At 42.1% G+C, this 20,559-nt stretch overlaps 1 protein-coding gene across 2 annotated transcripts in view; it reads right to left on the bottom strand.

Moving 5' to 3' along the window:
* Positions 1 to 19,912, bottom strand: part of LOC118946512 (G patch domain-containing protein 8) — a 64,417-nt gene extending 44,505 nt beyond the window's left edge. The window contains exon 1 of one of the 2 annotated variants that reach the window (XM_036971631.1): positions 18,837 to 19,912. In XM_036971631.1, coding sequence (XP_036827526.1) covers positions 18,837 to 18,959 — 123 coding nt within the window. In that variant the 5' untranslated portion in view covers positions 18,960 to 19,912. The remainder of the gene's footprint in view (positions 1 to 18,836) is intronic. The other variant, XM_036971627.1, reaches the window with a different exon arrangement.
* Between the last annotated feature and the right edge of the window lie 647 nt (positions 19,913 to 20,559).

Genomic DNA, 20,559 nt, shown 5'->3' with positions numbered 1-20,559 from the left:
ATGTACGAAGGAAACAAAGAGAGCAAAGGGCGGGTTGATGTTTATTGTCTTGAGTCTTGTCCTGGATAGGTCAGCTTGCAAAGTCAAAATTGGTTATTATTGAAAAAATACATGAAAAAAATAATGAGCTTTTAGGTCTTAATTGGAGGTTAAGGTTAAGCATTAGGGTTAGCAGTATGGTTGGGGTTAGGGTTAGGTTTAAAATCAGATTTTATGACTTTGTGGCTGTGCCAGCTAGTGACTACTATGCAAAGCTGCCTCCAGAACAAGATTCATGGTAAAAAAAAATAGAGAAGTTAGTAGCAACACAAAACATGTTTTCAGAGATGAACCAGGGAAAAGCTCCCATATGAGATAAACCTTGAAGAATGTTTTAACTTCTATCTATACACCAGTTATGTTTCTTCCATATTGATTTGTGGTTGTGAGTGCATTTTCTTAAAGTCAAATTTCACTGCTGCTCTATTTCACTATATATGGCCATTAATATGTTATTAACATATCATATGTGTAGTAAAATGTTTTAATTTCCTCATTACACACAAATACAAGTGTTTCTGCCCCTCACAGGGAAAAACGGCCAGCTACATTTCCTGGTTGTAAGCAAACCACAATGTCCAGAATTCATTGCGATTTGGAGCTGTATACAGTTGACGTAAGAAAAATCTAAATGTCTGTGTTTGCAGCCAGCATTTTCAGACAGAGGATTTCGAAACGGAACTGAAGTCTCACTGATGGGGTTGCAATGTCGTTGAGCTTTGAAAATTGATGATATTCCCCTTCACCTCAAAGAGGAAGGCATCTGATCCGCGCAGCAGAAAATAAGTTAAGCTGAGGTAACGTAGCTAACTTTACCTATCTAACTAATTAACTAGCTAGATAACTAGTGAACTACATTTGTTTATCTAAACCAAAATCTAGTTAGCTAGCGTTCATAATATGCTGGCTAGACATTTCAAAGCATAACAATGTCATCAGCCAGCTACTATCTGGCGATGTGATTTTTAACTTTGCAAGCTAACATTAGCTTCGTTAGGTTATGTTAGCTAACCATTAGCTAGCTAGCTAACTAACTATCGTAGAGGCTATGTGTTCTACTTAGAGTATGATCCCATCAACATCTTCAGCGGCATCAACATCAAGCTCAGCACCAAGAACCTAAAATCTACTAAATCTTTCCATAACTCCATAATGAGCAAATAAATAACCTGGAGCTAGGCACAAACATGGCCCGTGTCTTGTTGTCATAGTTGGTGTGTTTACAAGTAGGCTACAACTTCTACTGTAGTTTTCTCTGTATTATGGAGGCTTAGTTAATTGTTCATGCAAGGCTTGAAGTTTAAATTGGGAAAAAATAGGTATTAATAAGGAGGGGATGAGGTGGGTATTGTGTGAAGGTTAGTATGCATGATCTATTGACATGAATGGGGTGGGTGGATATAGTATCTTGTTTGAGTGTGTATTGATGGGGACAAAGTAGTAAAATGTTGTCTAATCACTGACTTCTGTGTGTCCTACACACTAATCCTGCTGCTGCTGCTGCTGCTGATGATGATGATGATGGCTTTGACACCGGCTTTAGTAGTACAGCGCCTGTAGACCCACTGGATGAAAGCTTTCAGCCTGAAATAAGCTCAAGCTCAACATCTGAATTTGAAACAAGCCAGGACAGCCAAAGGTATTTATGAAAGCACAATACCCTCTTTAGAAAACAAAATCACCAATACACTAAGCTGTCTACAAGACAAGTGCTTATGACATTTTTCACACCCTTCCAGTCAGTTCTTTGGCATGGGGGGAAAGGGGCTGTTCGTATACTCTTCATTCTATTCCCTCTATTGTTGGTAGTTCTTGTCTACTCAAAAGCACAACTGTATGTGCTCATACACAACAAGACACAACTAGACTGTTTACAAGTCAAGTCCCACCTCAAACTTTTCTCATCTTTGCTAACAGCCCATCTCAAAGCCCCATTATTGACTCTGAGTGTAACGAAACACATACCAGTCTATTGAACCCTTTTTTTGTTTAGATGAACACAGATCATTGTATGGTTACACATCCTCATAATCAGTCTTCATGTTTTACACATCGTCATGATCAGTCTTAATGGGTTTTCCAGGAGACTTGCAGTACAAACAAATCTTCTGCAAGAGGTCGAAGCAGTGGGAGGTGAAAAAGTGTATGAGAGGCCACATGGCTGGGAACTGCAGAAAAGAGCAGACTGTTGTCTACAAGGAGCCAGAGTCACAGCTCCACAGCTAAACCAGCTATAATTTCCCAACACAAGAAGAGGTTCACCAGCTGAAAAACATTCAGGAACCTACCTGGAACATTCAACCAACATAACATCCATATTTTGTAATACAATATGTAAATGCATAGTATGCTTACAACTGCATTGTGGTATATATGTTGCTAGCTGTTGTACATACAGTTGAAGTGGGAAGTTTACATACACTTAGGTTGGAGTCATTCAAATTTGATGTTCAACCACAAAACAAATTTCTTGTTAATAAACTATAGTTTTGCCAAGTCGGTTAGGACATCTAATGTGTGCATGACAAGTAATTTTTCCAACAATTGTTTACAGACAGATTATTTTATTTATAATTCACTGTATCACATTTCCAGTGGGTCAGAAGTTTAAACAAACTAAGTTGACTGTGCCTTTAAACAGCTTGGAAAATTCCAGAAAATCATGGCTTTAGAAGCTTCTGATAGGCTAATTGACATCATTTGAGTCATTTGAGGTGTACCTGTGGATGTATTTCAAGGCCTACCTTCAAACTCAGTGCCTCTTTGCTTGACATCATGGGAAAATCAAAAGAAATCAGCCAAGACCTCAGAAAAAAAATTGTAGACCTCCACAAGTCTGGTTCATCATTGAGAGCAATTTCAAAACGCCTGAAGGTACCACGTTCATCTGTACAAACAATAGTACGCAAGTATAAACACCATGGGACCACGCAGCCGTCATACCGCTCAGGAAGGAGACGTGTTCTGTCTCCTAGAGATGAAAGTACTTTGGTGCAAAAAGTGCAAATCAATCCCAGAACAACAGCAAAGGACCTTGTGAAGATGCTGGAGGAAACCGGTACAAAAGTATCTATATCTACAGTAAGACAAGTCCTATATCGACATAACCTGAAAGGCCGCTCAGCAAGAAAGAAGCTGCTGCTCCAAAACTGCCATAAAAAAGCCAAACTACGGTTTGCAAATGCACATGGAGAAATGTCCTCTGGTCTGATCAAACAAAAATAAAACTGTTTGGCCATAATGACCATCGTTATGTTTGGAAGGAAAAGGGGGATGCTCGCAAGCCGAAGGCACCATCCCATCCGTGAGGCGGATGGTGGCAGCATCATGTTTTGAGGGTGCTTTGCTGCAGGAGGGACTGGTGCACTTCTCAAAATAGATGGCGTCATGACGAAGGAAAATTATGTGGGTATATTGAAGCAACATCTCAAGACATCAGTCAGAAAGTTAAAGCTTGGTCGCAAATGGGTCTTCCAAATGGACAATGACCCCAAGCATACTTCCAAAGTTGTGGCAAAATGGCTTAAGGACATCAAAGTAAAGGTATTGGAGTGGCCATCACAAAGCCCTGACCTTAATCCTATAGAAAATTTGTGGGCAGAACTGAAAAGTTTTGGAGGCCTACAAACCTGACTCAGTTACACCACCTCTGTCAGGAGGAATGGGCCAAAATTCACCCAACTTATTGTGGAAAGCTTGTGGAAGGCTACACAAAATGCTTGACCCAAGTTAAACAATTTAAAGGCAATGCTACCAAATACGAATTGAGTGTATGTAAACTTCTGACCCATTGGGAATGTGATGAAAGAAATAAAAGCTGAAGTAGATTATTCTCTCTACTATTATATTGACATTTCACATTCTTAAACTAAAGTGGTGATCCAAACTGAACTAAGACAGGGAATTTTTACAAGGATTATACAGTGGGGCAAAAAATTCAGTCAGCCACCAATTGTGCAAGTTCTCCCACTTAAAAAGATGTGAGAGGCCTGTAATTTTCATCATAGGTACACTTCAACTATGACAGACACAATGAGAAAAAAACATCCAGAAAATCACATTGTAGGATTTTTAATGAATGTATTTGCAAATTATGGTGGAAAATAAGTATTTGGTCAATAACAAAAGTTTATCTCAATACTTTGTTATATACCCTTTGTTGGCAATGACAGAGGTCAAATGTTTTCTGTAAGGTTTTCACACACTGTTGCTGGTATTTTGGCCCATTCCTCCATGCAGATCTCCTCTAGAGCAGTGATGTTTTGGGGCTGTTGCTGGGCAACACGGACTTTCAACTCCCTCCAAAGATTTTCTATGGGGTTGAGATCTGGAGACTGGCAGGCCACTCCAGGAACTTGAAATGCTTCTTACGAAGCCACTCCTTCGTTGCCCGGGCGGTGTGTTTGGGATCATTGTCATGCTGAAAGACCCAGCCACGTTTCATCTTCAATGCCCTTGCTGATGGAAGGAGGTTTTCACTCAAAATCTCACGATACATGGCCCCATTCATTCTTTCCTTTACATGGATCAGTCGTCCTGGTCCCTTTGCAGAAAAACATCCCCAAAGCATGATGTTTCCACCAACATACTTCACAGTAGTTATGGTGTTCTGTGGATGCAACTCAGCATTCTTTGTCCTCCAAACACGACAAGTTGAGTTTTTACCAAAAAGTTCTATTTTGGTTTCATCTGACCATATGCCATTCTCCCAATCTTCTTCTGGATCATCCAAATGCTCTCTAGCAAACTTCAGACGGGCCTGGACATGTACTGGCTTAAGCAGGGGGACACGTCTGGCACTGCAGGATTTGAGTCCCTGGTGGCGTAGTGTGTTACTGATGGTAGGCTTTGTTACTTTGGTCCCAGCTCTCTGCAGGTCATTCACTAGGTCCCCCCGCGTGGTTCTGGGATTTTTGCTCACCGTTCTTGTGATCATTTTGACCCCACGGGGTGAGATCTTGCGTGGAGCCCCAGATCGAGGGAGATTATCAGTGCTCTTGTATGTCTTCCATTTCCTAATAATTGCTCCCACAGTTGATTTCTTCAAACCAAGCTGCTTACCTATTGCAGATTCAGTCTTCCCAGCCTGGTGCAGGTCTACAATTTTGTTTCTGGTGTCCTTTGACAGCTCTTTGGTCTTGGCCATAGTGGAGTTTGGAATGTGACTGTTTGAGGTTGTGGACAGTTGTCTTTTATACAGATAACAAGTTCAAACAGGTGCCATTAATACAGGTAACGAGTGGAGGACAGAGGAGCCTCACAGGTCTGTGAGAGCCAGAAATCTTGCTTGTTTGTAGGTGACCAAATACTTATTTTCCACCATAATTTGCAAATAAATTCATTAAAAATCCTACAATGTGATTTTGGGGATTTTTTTCCCCTCATTTTGTCTGTCATAGTTGAAGTGTACCTATGATGAAATTACAGGCCTCTCACATATTTTTAAGTGGGAGAACTTGCACAATTGGTGGCTGACTACATTTTTTGCCCCACTGTATGTCAGGAATTGTGAAAAACTGAGTTGAAATGTATTTGGTGTATGTAAACTTCTGACTTTAACTGTATGGACAGTGCCTTTCGAAAGTATTCAGACCCCTTGACTTTTTCCACATTTTGTTATGTTGCAGCCTTATTCTAAAATGGATGGAAAAAAAACATTATCCTCAACAATCTACACACCATACCCCATAATGACAAAGTGAAAACAGGTTTTTAGAGATTTTAGAAAAAATATTTAAAATAAAAAAGACCCATTATTTATGTAAGTATTCAAACTCTTTGCTATGAGACTGTTTCCATTGATCATCCTTGAGATGTTTCTACAACTTGATTGGAGTCCACCTGTGGTAAATTCAATTGATTGGACATGATTTGGAAAGGCACACACCTGTCTATATAAGATCCCACAGTGCATGTCAGAGCAAAAACCATGCCATGAGGTTGAAGGAATTGTCCGTAGAACTCAGAGACAGGATTGTGTCGTGGCACAGATCTGGGGAAGGGTAACAAACATTTCTGCAACATTGAAGGTCCCCAAGAACACAGTGGCTTCCATCATTCTTAAATTGAAGGAGTTTGGAACCACCAAGACTTTTCCTAGAACTGAGCAATCGGAGGTGAACAAGAATCCGATGGTTACTCTGACAGAGCTCCAGAGTTCCTCTGTGGAGATGGGAGAACCTTCCAGAAGGACAACCATTTCTGCAGCACTCCACCAATTAAGCCTTTATGGTAGAGTGGCTAGATGGAAGCCACTCCTCAGTAAAAGGCACATGACAGCCCACTAGGAGTTTTCCAAGAGTCCTAAAGGACTCTCCGACCTTGAGAAACAAGATTCTCTGGTCTGATGAACAAGATTTTACTATTTAGAATGCCAAGCATCACGTCTGGAGGAAACCAGGCACCATCCCAACGGTGAAGCATGGTGGTGGCAGCAACATTGTCTGGGGATGTTTTTCAGTTGCAGAGACTGGAAGACTAGTCAGGATTGAAGGGAAGATGAATGAAGCAAAGTACAGAGAGATTCTTCATGAAAACCTGCTCCAGAATGCTGGAGCACTCAGGACCTCAGACTGGGGCGATGGTTCACCTTCCAACATGACAATGATCCTGAGCACACAGCTAAGATAACGCAGGAGTGGCTTCGGGACAAGTCTCTGAATGTCATTGAGTGGCCCGGCCAGGGCCCGGACTTGAACCCGATCCAACATCTCTGGAGAGACCTGAAAATAGCTGTGCAGCGACGCTCCCTATCCAACCTGACAGAGCTTGAGAGGATCTGCAGAGAAGAATGGGAGAAACTCATTCAGGTGTGCCAAGCTTGTAGCGTCATACCCAAGAATACTTGAGGCTGTAAACGCTGCCAAAGGTGCTTCAGAGAAGTACGGAGTAAAGTGTCTGAATTCTTGTGTGAATGTGATATTTCAGTTCTTTATTTTTTTAAATAAATTTGCAAAAATGTCTAAACGTGTTTTTGCTTGGTCACTATGGGGTACTGTGTGTAGATTGAGGGGGGGAACAATGTAATCAATTTTAGAATAAGGCTGTAATGTAACATGGGGAAAGTCAAGGGGTCTGAATACTTTCCAAGTACATTGTATATAGTGGTGTTTTATATATATTTTTACAAATGTATTGACAAGTGACGACAGCTGTATCAGAAACCAATAAAGTGTCGATGACAACTTCTGGATCAATTCATTGTGAAATTCTTGAAATGTATTTGGATAAACTAGCTTCAAGCTTAATGCTAAAATAAATTATGCAGGGAGTTGGTGTATCATTTAAACTTTAATTTGAGGCAAGTAAACATGCTTCAGTAAATTAGTCTGTCAAGATAGCAAATAAATAGACATGGCTTGTATTCAACACAACATTTATTTGTTTCAATGTGAGTTTACACAGCAGGAACAGTTATGCCAATTTATTACATACAGTACTAGTCAAAAGTTTGGAGACACCTACTCATTCAAGGGTTTTTTTTTTTTTTAAACTATTTTGTGCATTGTAGAATAATAGAAGACCTCAAAACTATGAAATAACGCATATGGAATAATGTAGTAACCAAAAAAGTGTTAAACAAATCCAAATATATTTGAGATTCTTCAAAGTAGCCACGCTTTGCCTTGATGACAGCTTTGCACACTCTTGGTATTCTCTCAACCAGAAAATAATAAAAATCAAGAAAACTCTGGAATTAGTAGGTTTGTCCAAACTTTTGACTGGTACTGTATGTATAGTTCTTCTTTATTTTCCTAATGAATGGCACTGAGGCTAGCTAGAATAGTTAGCCAGCTAGCTATAATGCTAGACTACAGTACATTTTAGGTTTTGCAAACATTCCTAGCTACAGTGCCTTGCGAAAGTATTCGGCCCCCTTGAACTTTGCGACCTTTTGCCACATTTCAGGCTTCAAACATAAAGATATAAAACTGTATTTTTTTGTGAAGAATCAACAACAAGTGGGACACAATCATGAAGTGGAACAACATTTATTGGATATTTCAAACTTTTTTAACAAATCAAAACTGAAAAATTGGGCGTGCAAAATTATTCAGCCCCCTTAAGTTAATACTTTGTAGCGCCACCTTTTGCTGTGATTACAGCTGTAAGTCGCTTGGAGTATGTCTCTATCAGTTTTGCACATCGAGAGACTGAAATGTTTTCCCATTCCTCCTTGCAAAACAGCTCGAGCTCAGTGAGGTTGGATGGAGAGCATTCGTGAACAGCAGTTTTCAGTTCTTTCCACAGATTCTCGATTGGATTCAGGTCTGGACTTTGACTTGGCCATTCTAACACCTGGATATGTTTATTTTTGAACCATTCCATTGTAGATTTTGCTTTATGTTTTGGATCATTGTCTTGTTGGAAGACAAATCTCCGTCCCAGTCTCAGGTCTTTTGCAGACTCCATCAGGTTTTCTTCCAGAATGGTCCTGTATTTGGCTCCATCCATCTTCTCATCAATTTTAACCATCTTCCCTGTCCCTGCTGAAGAAAAGCAGGCCCAAACCATGATGCTGCCACCACCATGTTTGACAGTGGGGATGGTGTGTTCAGCTGTGTTGCTTTTACGCCAAACATAACGTTTTGCATTGTTGCCAAAAAGTTCAATTTTGGTTTCATCTGACCAGAGCACCTTCTTCCACATGTTTGGTGTGTCTCCCAGGTGGCTTGTGGCAAACTTTAAACAACACTTTTTATGGATATCTTTAAGAAATGGCTTTCTTCTTGCCACTCTTCCATAAAGGCCAGATTTGTGCAATATACGACTGATTGTTGTCCTATGGACAGAGTCTCCCACCTCAGCTGTAGATCTCTGCAGTTCATCCAGAGTGATCATGGGCCTCTTGGCTGCATCTCTGATCAGTCTTCTCCTTGTATGAGCTGAAAGTTTAGAGGGACGGCCAGGTCTTGGTAGATTTGCAGTGGTCTGATACTCCTTCCATTTCAATATTATCGCTTGCACAGTGCTCCTTGGGATGTTTAAAGCTTGGGAAATATTTTTGGATCCAAATCCGGCTTTAAACTTCTTCACAACAGTATCTCGGACCTGCCTGGTGTGTTCCTTGTTCTTCATGATGCTCTCTGCGCTTTTAACGGACCTCTGAGACTATCACAGTGCAGGTGCATTTATACGGAGACTTGATTACACACAGGTGGATTGTATTTATCATCATTAGTCATTTAGGTCAACATTGGATCATTCAGAGATCCTCACTGAACTTCTGGAGAGAGTTTGCTGCACTGAAAGTAAAGGGGCTGAATAATTTTGCACGCCCAATTTTTCAGTTTTTGATTTGTTAAAAAAGTTTGAAATATCCAATAAATGTCGTTCCACTTCATGATTGTGTCCCACTTGTTGTTGATTCCTCACAAAAAAATACAGTTTTATATCTTTATGTTTGAAGCCTGAAATGTGGCAAAAGGTTGCAAAGTTCAAGGGGGCCGAATACTTTCGCAAGGCACTGTAGCTAGCGAAACTTGGCTAGCTTGGCTTGTTGTGGTACTAGCAAGGCCGTTATGGCTGAATCGATCACTAAATTGTACTGTACTGAACAATATTGCCTTGCGTAAAAAGAGAGCTGGTATAGTTACAGTAGCTCTGTACCGACCGCAAAACAACTTACTTATTTGTCATTTGCCCTCCCGAGTCCTCTTCCAGCTGGTTTGAGCTGCTGCCACTACTTGCTGGACTCGCAATTACTTTTCTTTCTTGCTCTTCAGTGTTTTCTGGATCAAATAAATAGGGCTGTATGTTCCTATGTAAAATAACAACAAATACATTGTCATCCAGCTCTTCTTGGAAAAAGGAATCATCAGAAGAAGCCATTGTAACTAATTATTTAGCAATCTCGGATAGACACTGCACGTTAACATAGCTCCCATGAACCTGTAAACGTACAGAGGATGGGAACAAGGAAATAGGGCTCCCGTTGGCTGTAATCTTTAAAAAACCAGGGACAATGAGTCAACCTAGATATCCAGCAATGTCCTGGCAGATATGAACATTCTTGTAACAAGTCCAATGGCTCTATTGAACAAGGACAAACATATCTACTCGCAGCTAGCGTGATCATGCAATCGGCAAAACACAAAATCCACAAAAATTGCTACAAAACATGAATCCATTCATTTTTAGATCAGACAGCAGGCTCAATCATTGGTTGAACAAAAATTCTAAAATACTGCAATAGTGCATAATTATGTCTGAAACACCCTCTCATCCCTCTCATCATAATTATGTAGGGAGACAGAAAAAAACACCCCAGCGGTGACATTTCCCTTTAAGATCTCTCTCTCTCTCGCTCTTTCTCTCTAGGTGATTAGCTAGAATGGTGCTCCAGATGGTTAGTAATTATCAAATTCTCCAATTACTTGGGTGTGTGTTAATAATGATCAAATGTGCAGATCAGTAATGACCATAAAGGAAAACAGCTGCCTCTAATCCACAGGGAGAGAGGTGGGAAACCTGAGAGAGAGTTATTGCGTGTGTGTGTTCAGGACTTCATTACTACAACTCCATATAGGCACTCAATCACCAGAGTAGACTGAATGTGCATCTGGATCAGAATGTCCTTTAGTCTGAGTTTAGCTTTTAGTGCCCAGACGGTATTTTTCTCCCTGTATGTGTGTGTGCCTGCTTGCCTGTGTGGTCCTGTTGCAGGGGCACAGTGCTGATATTATACTTGCATTTATCAACCAAAAGTGACGCAATTAAAACCGTAATGAATTCATTAGTCTGCGCAAATCAAATATTAACAATGACTGAGCTGAAGTCAAACTCTAATTATCTGAGTCAGAGAATCACACATTCATATCGCTTTCTCACACAAACACACACATCTCACACAGTTATTTTGCTGCCCCTACCCCTTTCTATCTTTGCAGTAGTGTGACTGACAGCTGAAGAGGGAAGTGTTGAGAGCTCTGTTTATTCCTCACACTTGGATCAGAGGTGTGTGTATTTGTGCGTTCTTGTCTGTGTGTGTTTCAAATCAACTCAAGTCAAATTGTATTAGTCACATGCACCGAATACAACAGGTGTACTGGGAAATGCTTACTTACGAGCCCCTAACCAACAATGCAGTAAAAAAAGTAACAAGTAATTAAAGAGCAACAGTAAAATAACAATACCGAGACTATATATAGGGGGGTACGGGTACACAGTCAATGTGTGGGGCACCGGTTAGTCAAGGTAATAGAGGTAATATGCACAGGTAGAGTTATTAAAGTGATTAAAGATAATAAACAGAGAGTAGCAGCGGTGTAAAGAGGCAGGGGGGGGGCAATGCAAATAGACTGGGTAGCCATTTGATTAGATGTTCAGGAGTCTTACGGCTTGGGGGTAGAAGCTGTTTAGAAGCCACTTAGACTTGGCGCTTCGGCACCGTTTGCCGTGCGGTAGCAGGGAGGACAGTCTGACTAGGGTGGCTGAAGTCTTTGAAAAATATTTTGGGCTTTCCTCTGACACCGCCTAGTATATACAGTGGGGCAAAAAAGTATTTAGTCAGCCACCAATTGTGCAAGTTCACCCACTTAAAAAGATGAAAGAGGCCTGTAATTTTCATCATAGGTACACTTCAACTATGACAGACAAAATGATTTAAAAAAATTCAGAAAATCACATTGTAGGATTTTTTATGAATTTATAAGTTTATCTCAATACTTTGTTATATACCCTTTGTTGGCAATGACAGAGGTCAAACGTTTTCTGTAAGTCTTCACAAGGTTTTCACACACTGTTGCTGGTATTTTGGCCCATTCCTCCATGCAGATCTCCTCTAGAGCAGTGATGTTTTGGGGCTGTTGCTGGGCAACACAGACTTTCAACTCCCTCCAAAGATGTTCTCTGGGGTTGAGATCTGGAGACTGGCAGGCCACTCCAGGACCTTGAAATGCTTCTTACGAAGCCACTCCTTCGTTGCCCGGGCGGTGTGTTTGGGATCATTGTCATGCTGAAAGACCCAGCCACGTTTCATCTTCAATGCCCTTGCTGATAGAAGGAGGTTTTCACTCCAAATCTCACGATACATGACCCCATTCATTCTTTCCTTTACACGGATCAGTCGTCCTGGTCCCTTTGCAGAAAAACAGCCCCAAAGCATGATGTTTCCACCCCCATGCTTCACAGTAGGTATGGTGTTCTTTGGATGCAACTCAGCATTCTTTGTCCTCCAAACACGACGAGTTGAGTTTTTACCAAAAAGTTATATTTTGGTTTCATATGACATTCTCCCAATCTTCTTCTGGATCATCCAAATGCCCTCTAGCAAACTTCAGATGGGCCTGGACATGTACTGGCTTAAGCAGGGGGACATGTCTGGCACTGCAGGATTTGAGTCCCTGGCGGCGTAGTGTGTTACTGATGGTAGGCGTTTGTTACTTTGGTTCCAGCTCTCTGCAGGTCATTCACTAGGTCCCCCTGTGTGGTTCTGGGATTTTTGCTCACCGTTCTTGTGATCATTTTGACCCCACGGGTGAGATCTTGTGTGGAGCCCCAGATCGAGGGAGATTATCAGTGGTCTTGTATGTCTTCCATTTCCTAATAATTGCTTCCACAGTTGATTTCTTCAAACCAAGCTGCTTACCCATTGCAGATTCAGTCTTCCCAGCCTGGTGCAGGTCTACAATTTTGTTTCTGGTGTCCTTTGACAGCTCTTTGGTCTTGGCCATAGTGGAGTTTGGAGTGTGACTGTTTGAGGTTGTGGACAGTTGTCTTTTATACAGATAACAAGTTCAAACAGGTGCCATTAATACAGGTAACGAGTGGAGGACAGAGGAGCCTCTTAAAGAAGAAGTTACAGGTCTGTGAGAGCCAGAAATCTTGCTTGTTTGTAGGTGACGTGGCGGATGTGTTTTTATCTACCCTTACCACCTGGGGGCAGCCCGTCAGGAAGTCCAAGATCCAGTTGCAGAGGGAGGTGTTTAGTCCCAGAGTCCTTAGCTTAGTGATTAGCTTTGAGGGCACTATGGTGTTGAACGCTGAGCTGTAGTCAATGAATAGCATTCTCACATAGGTGTTCCTTTTGTCCAGGTGTGAAAGGGCAGTGTGGAGTGCAATAGAGATTGCATCATCTGTGGATCTGTTGGTGCGGTACGCAAATTGGAGTGGGTCTAAGGTTTCTGGGATAATGGGCCTGTTTAAAGGTCTTACTCACATCGGCTGCAGAGAGTGTGATCACACAGTCTTCCGGAACAGCTGGGCTCTCATGCTTGTTTCAGTGTTATTTGTCTCGAAGCGAGCATAGAAGTAGTTTAGCTCATCTGATAGGCTCATGTCACTGGGCAGCTCTCGGCTGTGCTTCCCTTTGTAGTCTGTAATGGTTTGCAAGCCCTGCCACAACCAACGAGCATCAGAGCCGGTGTAGTACGATTCAATCTTAGTCCTGTATTGACGCTTTGCCTGTTTGGTGGTTCATTGGAGGGCATAGCGGGATTTCTTATAAGCTTCCTGGTTAGAGCCCCACTCCTTGAAAGCAGCAGCTCTATCCTTTAGCACAGTGCGGATGTTGCCTGTAATCCATGGCTTCTGGTTGGGGTATGTACGTATGATCACTGTGGGGAAGACATCATCGATGCACTTATTGATGGAGCCAATGATTGATCTGGTGTACTCCTCAATGCCATCGGAGGAATCCTGGAACATTTTCCAGTCTGTGCTTGCAAAACAGTCCTGTAGCTTAGCATCTGCTTCATCTAACCACTTTTTTAATGATCGAATCTCTGGTGCTTCCTGATGTAATTTTCGCTTTTTTATCAGGAATCAGGATAGAATTATGGTCACATTTGCCAAATGGAGGGGGGGGGGGCTTTGTATGAGTCTCTGTGTGTGGAGTAAAGGTGGTCCAGAGTTTTTTTCCTTCTGGTTGCACATTTAATATGCTGATAGAAATTTGGTAAGACCGATTTAACTTTCCCTGCATTAAAGTCCCTGGCCACTAGGAGTGCCGCCCCTGTGTGAGCATTTTCCTGTTTGCTTATGGCGGAATACAGCTCATTGAATGCAGTCTTAGTGCCAGCATCAGTCTGTGGTGGTATGTAGACAGCTACGAAAAATACAGATGAAAACTCTAGGTAGATAGTGTGGTCTACAGCTTATCATGAGATACTCTACCTCAGGCGAGTAAAACCTTGAGACTTCCTTAGATATCGTGCACCAGCTGTTATTTACAAAAATACATAGTCCGCCGCTCCTTGTCTTACCAGACGCGGCTTCTATCCTGCCGATACAGCGTATAACCAGCCAGCTGTATGTTGATAGTGTCGTCGTTCAGCCACGACTCCGTGAAGCAGTTTTGAATGTCCCACAGGCAGTTAAATCTTCTGTGTTGGTCATCAATTTTATTTTCCAAAGATTGCACGTTTGCTAGCAGAATGGAAGGCAGTGGGGGTTTATTCGATCGCCTACGAATTCTCCAAAGGCAGCCCGCCCTCCGGCCCGTTTTCTCCGCCTTCTCTTCACGCAAGTGACAGGGATCTGGGCCTGTTCTCGGGAAAGCAGTATGTCGTTCACGTCGGGCTCGTCGGACTCATTATAGGAAAAAAAAGGATTCTGCCAGTTAGTGGTGAGTAATCACACTTCTGATGTCCAGAAGTTATTTTCGGTCATAAGAGACAGTAGCAGCAACATTATGTACAAAATCAGTTTAAAAAATCAGTTACAAACAACGCAAAGAAACTAACAAAAACACAATTGGATAGGAACACGTAAAACGTCAACCTTCTTCTCGGCACCATCTTAAAACTGTTTTGATGTACAGGTATATTTCACTGATAGGTTAGACATCAGACGAAACACCAGTAACGATAGAGCACAGTATAATATACACACACATACCAGCAATAGGCTGAAACAGCAGAACTGTGACTGTGTCTGGAAGTTTGGCAGTGGCAGTTTGGTATTCAACACAATACGTGCCAAGAGGTGCCAGTCTGAAATGCTTTCAGTTGGGCCTGATTGTGTGTGTGTGTGTGTGTGTGTGTGTGTGTGTGTGTGCTCCACCACATCAGTGTTAGACTGGTTCAGTGCTGACCACCACAAAGTGTTCTACTGATCACCACTAATGTCCTTCTACAGCACTGTTCAGACCCCTGGTGACTAACTGGCTATAGGCAAGTCAATATTGGACACTTGCCATATAAGTGACGGCTGCCGTTATGGCGGTGTGCTGCTATAGTAATCAAATAGTGCACCGGTTCCAATTGGCTCATTCATCTTCCCTCCTCTCCCCTATAACTATTCCCCAGATCGTAGATATGAATGAAAATGCGTTCTCAGTAAACTTACCTGGTAAAATAAGGGTAAAAGAAACAGTCTAAATGCTGAAATGCAGTTGAAATAACCCCATCAGGCCACTTTAAGGCAATGAACAAAATGGGTACTGCGTTGTGCTGACAAACCTCTCCAAACAGACAGACAGAGAGAGAAGAGCTGAAGGGGTAAGGAGTCCCTTGCCTTGAGGGGTATAGAGAATTCCTCTCTCTCCCCTCTCTAATTCCACCTCTTTTTTTTCTCCTACTCTCTTTACTTCTTTCTCCTCACTCCCCCTCTTCCCCCGCTGCTCTTAAACCCTCAGGCCTCAGATAACTATAGGAAAGTAAGCTTTGTAGTGATAATGAAGGTTGGAACAATGACTAACCAGTGATGATGCTACAGGAGCGTTGTACTAATGATGATAATAATGTACATATGGAAACAACTTGGATACGGCCTCAGGACTCCACAAGTTGGTTCAATTGTTAAAGACTTTGTTAAAGACTTGTTCAAGAACGACAAGACTCCACGCACTGTATAGTTTGTTAACTAAACTTTACGTCACACACACAAATAACAACACACACATTATTATTAAAATAACCAACTCATCAAGCTTGGATTATTTGAATTAGCTGTGTAGTGCTAGGGCAGGACCCAAAACATGCAGGACCGAGTTTGGGAGACCCTGCTGTAGAAGATAGAGGTTCTGTTCCCTCATGACACCCTCTTATCAGACCGAACATGACAGCCTGGTAATAGGAACAGTAAACACACACTCACACGGCAGCTGCTCCTCTCTTCCGTCAGCTCTGCCAGTTCGTCTCATTCTCACATTAACAACTCATAAATAATGTGTGAATTACTTGAGACCCTTGGAGCATGCCCAAACCCCCCCCCCCCACACACACACACACACACACAGATGTAGAGAAGGTGATAAAGTCTGGGCATTGAGAGGTCAACTCAGACTAAAGGCCAGTTTAATCCAGAGACCCAGGCTACATTGGCACTAAGGAAAGGTTACGAGGATACTCTGAAAGGTTAGGAAGTGAACGTTATTTATATTGAAGATACCTAGAGGTAATTGGACCTCTTTGAAATGAAAATGGATGGCATGTAACCTTTCCCCTCCAAAATGATAATCAAAACCAAATTAGCAGGGAATATTAAAATCAATTCTTAGTCGTCTGAATGTTGCAGTTGGGATTTCTATCAAATCAATCCGTGGTTGAGAAACACTGCTGTATTCATACCATATTCATGCTATCTTCTAGAGGGCGGCATTTACCAATTTAAGCGTTAGGGGCCGTCCACACCACTGAGCAATAATAAGAACGGTCCACACCAAGGACGATAACTATAATGATAAACTTTGGCGAGCATCCACACTAGCTGAAAGTTTATCGTTCTACAGTAGCCTACACCTGTCAATCAACAGATCAAAGCATCCTACTGCACACTGTATAGGCCTATTATTAAGGTGGTAACACAGACCATTCAGTGGTTCAGGGTGTGTTTGTCGTCATAGTGACAACTGCTAATACTGCTTCAATACTACTATGTAGGCTAATGAAAAATATAATATAGAAACTCACATTTAAATGAAATGCTGTTTAGCCTTCACATCTTTTACATCATGACATTTCTTGCCTCATTGCTCAAGTGGTTTGCAAGTGATTCCCATTTTTCTAATGGATGTCAATTCGTTTGGATATTCTTTTTCACTGTGCTCATCACTGTCTGTCCTGTGCAACCATTTAATACATCAGAGCAACCATATTATCATCACTAACCAGTGATTCATTCTCTCAGCAACTTACCCCGACAGTTGATTTGGCCTAGGCCAATTTTACATTCAGCAATTATCCTGCTTCTCTCCACAAAAAGCCTATTAGGCCTAATATTAAAAATACATATTTTTTGCGGGTACTATTTAATGAATCTGCCAGTTGAGGACTTGTGAGGCGTCTGTTTCTCAAACTTGACACTAATGTACTTGTCCTCTTGCTCAGTTGTGCACCGGGGCCTCCCACTCCTCTTTCTATTCTGGTTAGTTTGCTAGTTTGCTCTGTTTTGAGAAGGGAGTAGTACACAGCGTTGTACTAGATCTTCAGTGTCTTGGCAATTTCTCTCATGGGGTCTTCCTGGTGTCCACACATTTCTCAGAACAAGAAAAGACTGACGAGTTTCAGAAGAAAGTTCTTTGTTTCTGGTCATTTTGAGCAAGTAATCGAACCCACAAATGCTGATCCTCCAGATACTTTAAATCGGAACAACAGTTTTCAACTGTGCTAACATAATTGCAAAGGGGTTTTCTAATGATCAATTAGCCTTTTAAAATGATAAACTTGGATTAGCTAACACAACGTGCCATTGGAACACAGGGGTGATGGTTGCTGATAATGGGCCACTGTACGTGTAAAATCTGCCATTTCCAGCTACAATAGTCATTTACAACATTAATGTTAAAATATTTTTTTACTAATCAGATTTATATGAAATAACAGGCGGCCTAGGATAAACTTATCGCTCAAAAAGGAAAGGAGAACAACTCGTAGGCATCCAGATAGTCCAGCCATCCACATGGACTGTTATCTTCTCCATTCTGTCGCAACTCCTCCAACACCAGATTTAATTCATCTATTTACTTTTTTACGCATTGAGGAACCATCTCCTATCAACTCCAAAATTCCATTGAACTTTTATAGGCTCTCTTCCACAGACAGAGACTGCAAGAAACCTTTACATTATTGTGAAGATCATTTTTCACAAGCTGTGTTCCTTGCTTAATTGTATGGCGCCATGCTTATTTTTTGGTGCTTTGAAAGCAACTGGGAACTCAGATAAAAATAAAAAAAAGTTAAAATCATGACATCAGTGATCTTCAGGTCGGAAAGTCTGAGCTTTAGAAAGATGCCATAGTTTCCGACTTTGAATTTAGAGTTTAATCTGAAGTCGGAAGAAAGCGCACTGAAGTTGGAAGTCGGAGATTTCAGAGTTCCCAGTTGTTTTGAACGCAGCAATTCTGTTGCGCACCAGCGCCTAACGTTGTCACTACACATGCTATTTTATTCGCCAGATACTCTACACGCCCACCTTCTGGATACGCCAAACACAAAGAGGGACTGATCGAACAGCCAATGGAAAGGCAAATGCTAAATGCCCACACAGTTGGGCTAAGCGAGGAGATGAAAGAGAGCAGGGTTGTACATTAAAGTTCCACATAGTCAAATTCAATACCTAAATACTGACAAATGCTTACATTTAATCGATAAAAAATTACATGACCCTCCCCTGGATAAAAATGAAATAAATACTAAACCCTCCAGCTGACTGAAATTGAAAAAGCATGACACTCCATTTGCCTCCAGGTAACAATTGCCTAAATTTCGAATGATCCCTTAGAAGGATAGTCTGCCAGCACCACCATCTGTAGAGAAAGAAGGTTCCACCTGAGCACCAAAGTATCTTAGAAGGCTTGGCATTTTCCACATAAACATACAAAAACATACACACACACACACACACAGGTACATTACCGGTGATTGGTTGGAGGCCGTGAGACAGAGTGGTCCCCTGAAGACACCTTTCACACGCCGGAAGTGGCCGTTGCTCAGGTGTGTGGAGCTGATGACCAGGTAATAGCACGTGCTGCACGACATCCGACCTTGTGGGGCCACGCTCCCCCATGCGCAGGGGTTCGCGTGTTGCGGACGTCGGTCCGTCCGGCTTACCGGACTCTTCACCAGCTGAAGCAGAGTCAAGTGTCCGAGTCCGACCAAGGGGAGGGGAGGCGAGGATATTCAGCCACTGCTCCGGGAAAATGGAACTTCAATAAACTGTTTCTTCTTTATTATTAAATTAATCATTCAGGTTGCTTAAATAAATAAGCATGAGTAATGCACTGAGGGTCCGTTAAATAGTTAGGGCGGTAGGATTTGTAGCCTGTTGATGCCCTAGGTTGCCATGCCAATGTTCAAGTAAAATGAGAAATCTAGCTCCTGGTAAAGAATAGTTATTATTTATATATCTCTTTCCGTCTTCCCTTTCCCCTCTCTTGACTATCCCTCTCTCCTTTCAGTTCTGGGGAGAGGCGAGGGTGTTTAGTGTGGCGGTATCTGATGGCATTGAGAACGTCTCGAGCAGATTTACCGAGCAGAGTTAGATGCTGTCGACAGGTGTATTGCGCCCCTGGAAGAAAAAAAAACGTTATTTTCCTGATAGATTCCAGACGGTTTAGTTCGTGGGTGTATAACTGTAAATCCAGTCACCGAGTTTATAGTTATCTCTGGTGCATGCAGACACAGGTGCATCAGAAGCTGTGTCCGTTCTCTGAAAAGAGCGCGTGAGTTTTTGGTGTTTGCTGTTGCAGCACCGAGTGTTCAACAAAGCTACAGAGGCTGTTCCCCGATAATCTGTCTCGTCTCTTTCGTTGGTGGAGCTGTCACTGTGACACGCGCGCTCCAGTCACCCGAGTTCCGGCGCAGAGAAAGAGAGGAGGAGGGGGGTATCGCTCATGCCTCGGTTCAGTCGGAGTAATCAGAGGCGCCTTTTCACTCTCTCTCTTTCCTCCGCACACTGTGAGAAGGAACGGGGTCGATGAGGAGAGAGAGTCCCGTCTGCGTAATCGGTGCTGCACTACAGCTAAAACCGGTTCTGTTGTGTCTGACAATCAATCAGGTGTGTGTGTGTGTGTGTGGCACATGTCTGTTTGGGGACGGTGATCCAGCGAGTCTTCCAGGAACTTTCTCCCCGTCCGACCGCCCGCCCTCCCTCTTTCCTTCTCTTTTCCCTCCCTCATCATTTCATAGCAACCATCAAATTAAAAGCGCCAATTCAGTAAGAAAACCCAAATGGCTCTTTTCACAGAGCTGATCGGCTACTAGTCAAACATTGGTAGTCAACTCGTATCCGTTTTAGGATCCATAACCGTTGTGCAAACTCGATTTATGAGGAAATGGGACAACAAATGACAGCGATGGCAACGTTTGGGTGATAACACATTTGGGTGATAACACAGTCAGTCCTGTGAAGTTCCAAATTATTTATCTGAAAACCCATTCTAAACATTTTGTTAGCAGTGTTTTGAATGAATCCCTCCAGTGTAACAAACAGTAATGTACAGTAGTCTGTGTTTTTGACAGCTTGTGTGTGCTGTCTGAGGAGAAAGTTTGAATTGGGACCCAGAAGTAAGATGTTTGTACCATTGGGTGTGAGTTTTTAAAATTGTGTGTGTGGATTTGAGAAAAGTTGTTCTAAGAA

Source organism: Oncorhynchus mykiss, chromosome 3, assembly GCF_013265735.2.
Source record: "Oncorhynchus mykiss isolate Arlee chromosome 3, USDA_OmykA_1.1, whole genome shotgun sequence".
Taxonomy (NCBI): Eukaryota; Metazoa; Chordata; class Actinopteri; order Salmoniformes; family Salmonidae; genus Oncorhynchus; species Oncorhynchus mykiss.
Note: the sequence above shows the minus strand (reverse complement) of the source record. Positions and strands in the feature narration are given on the sequence as shown.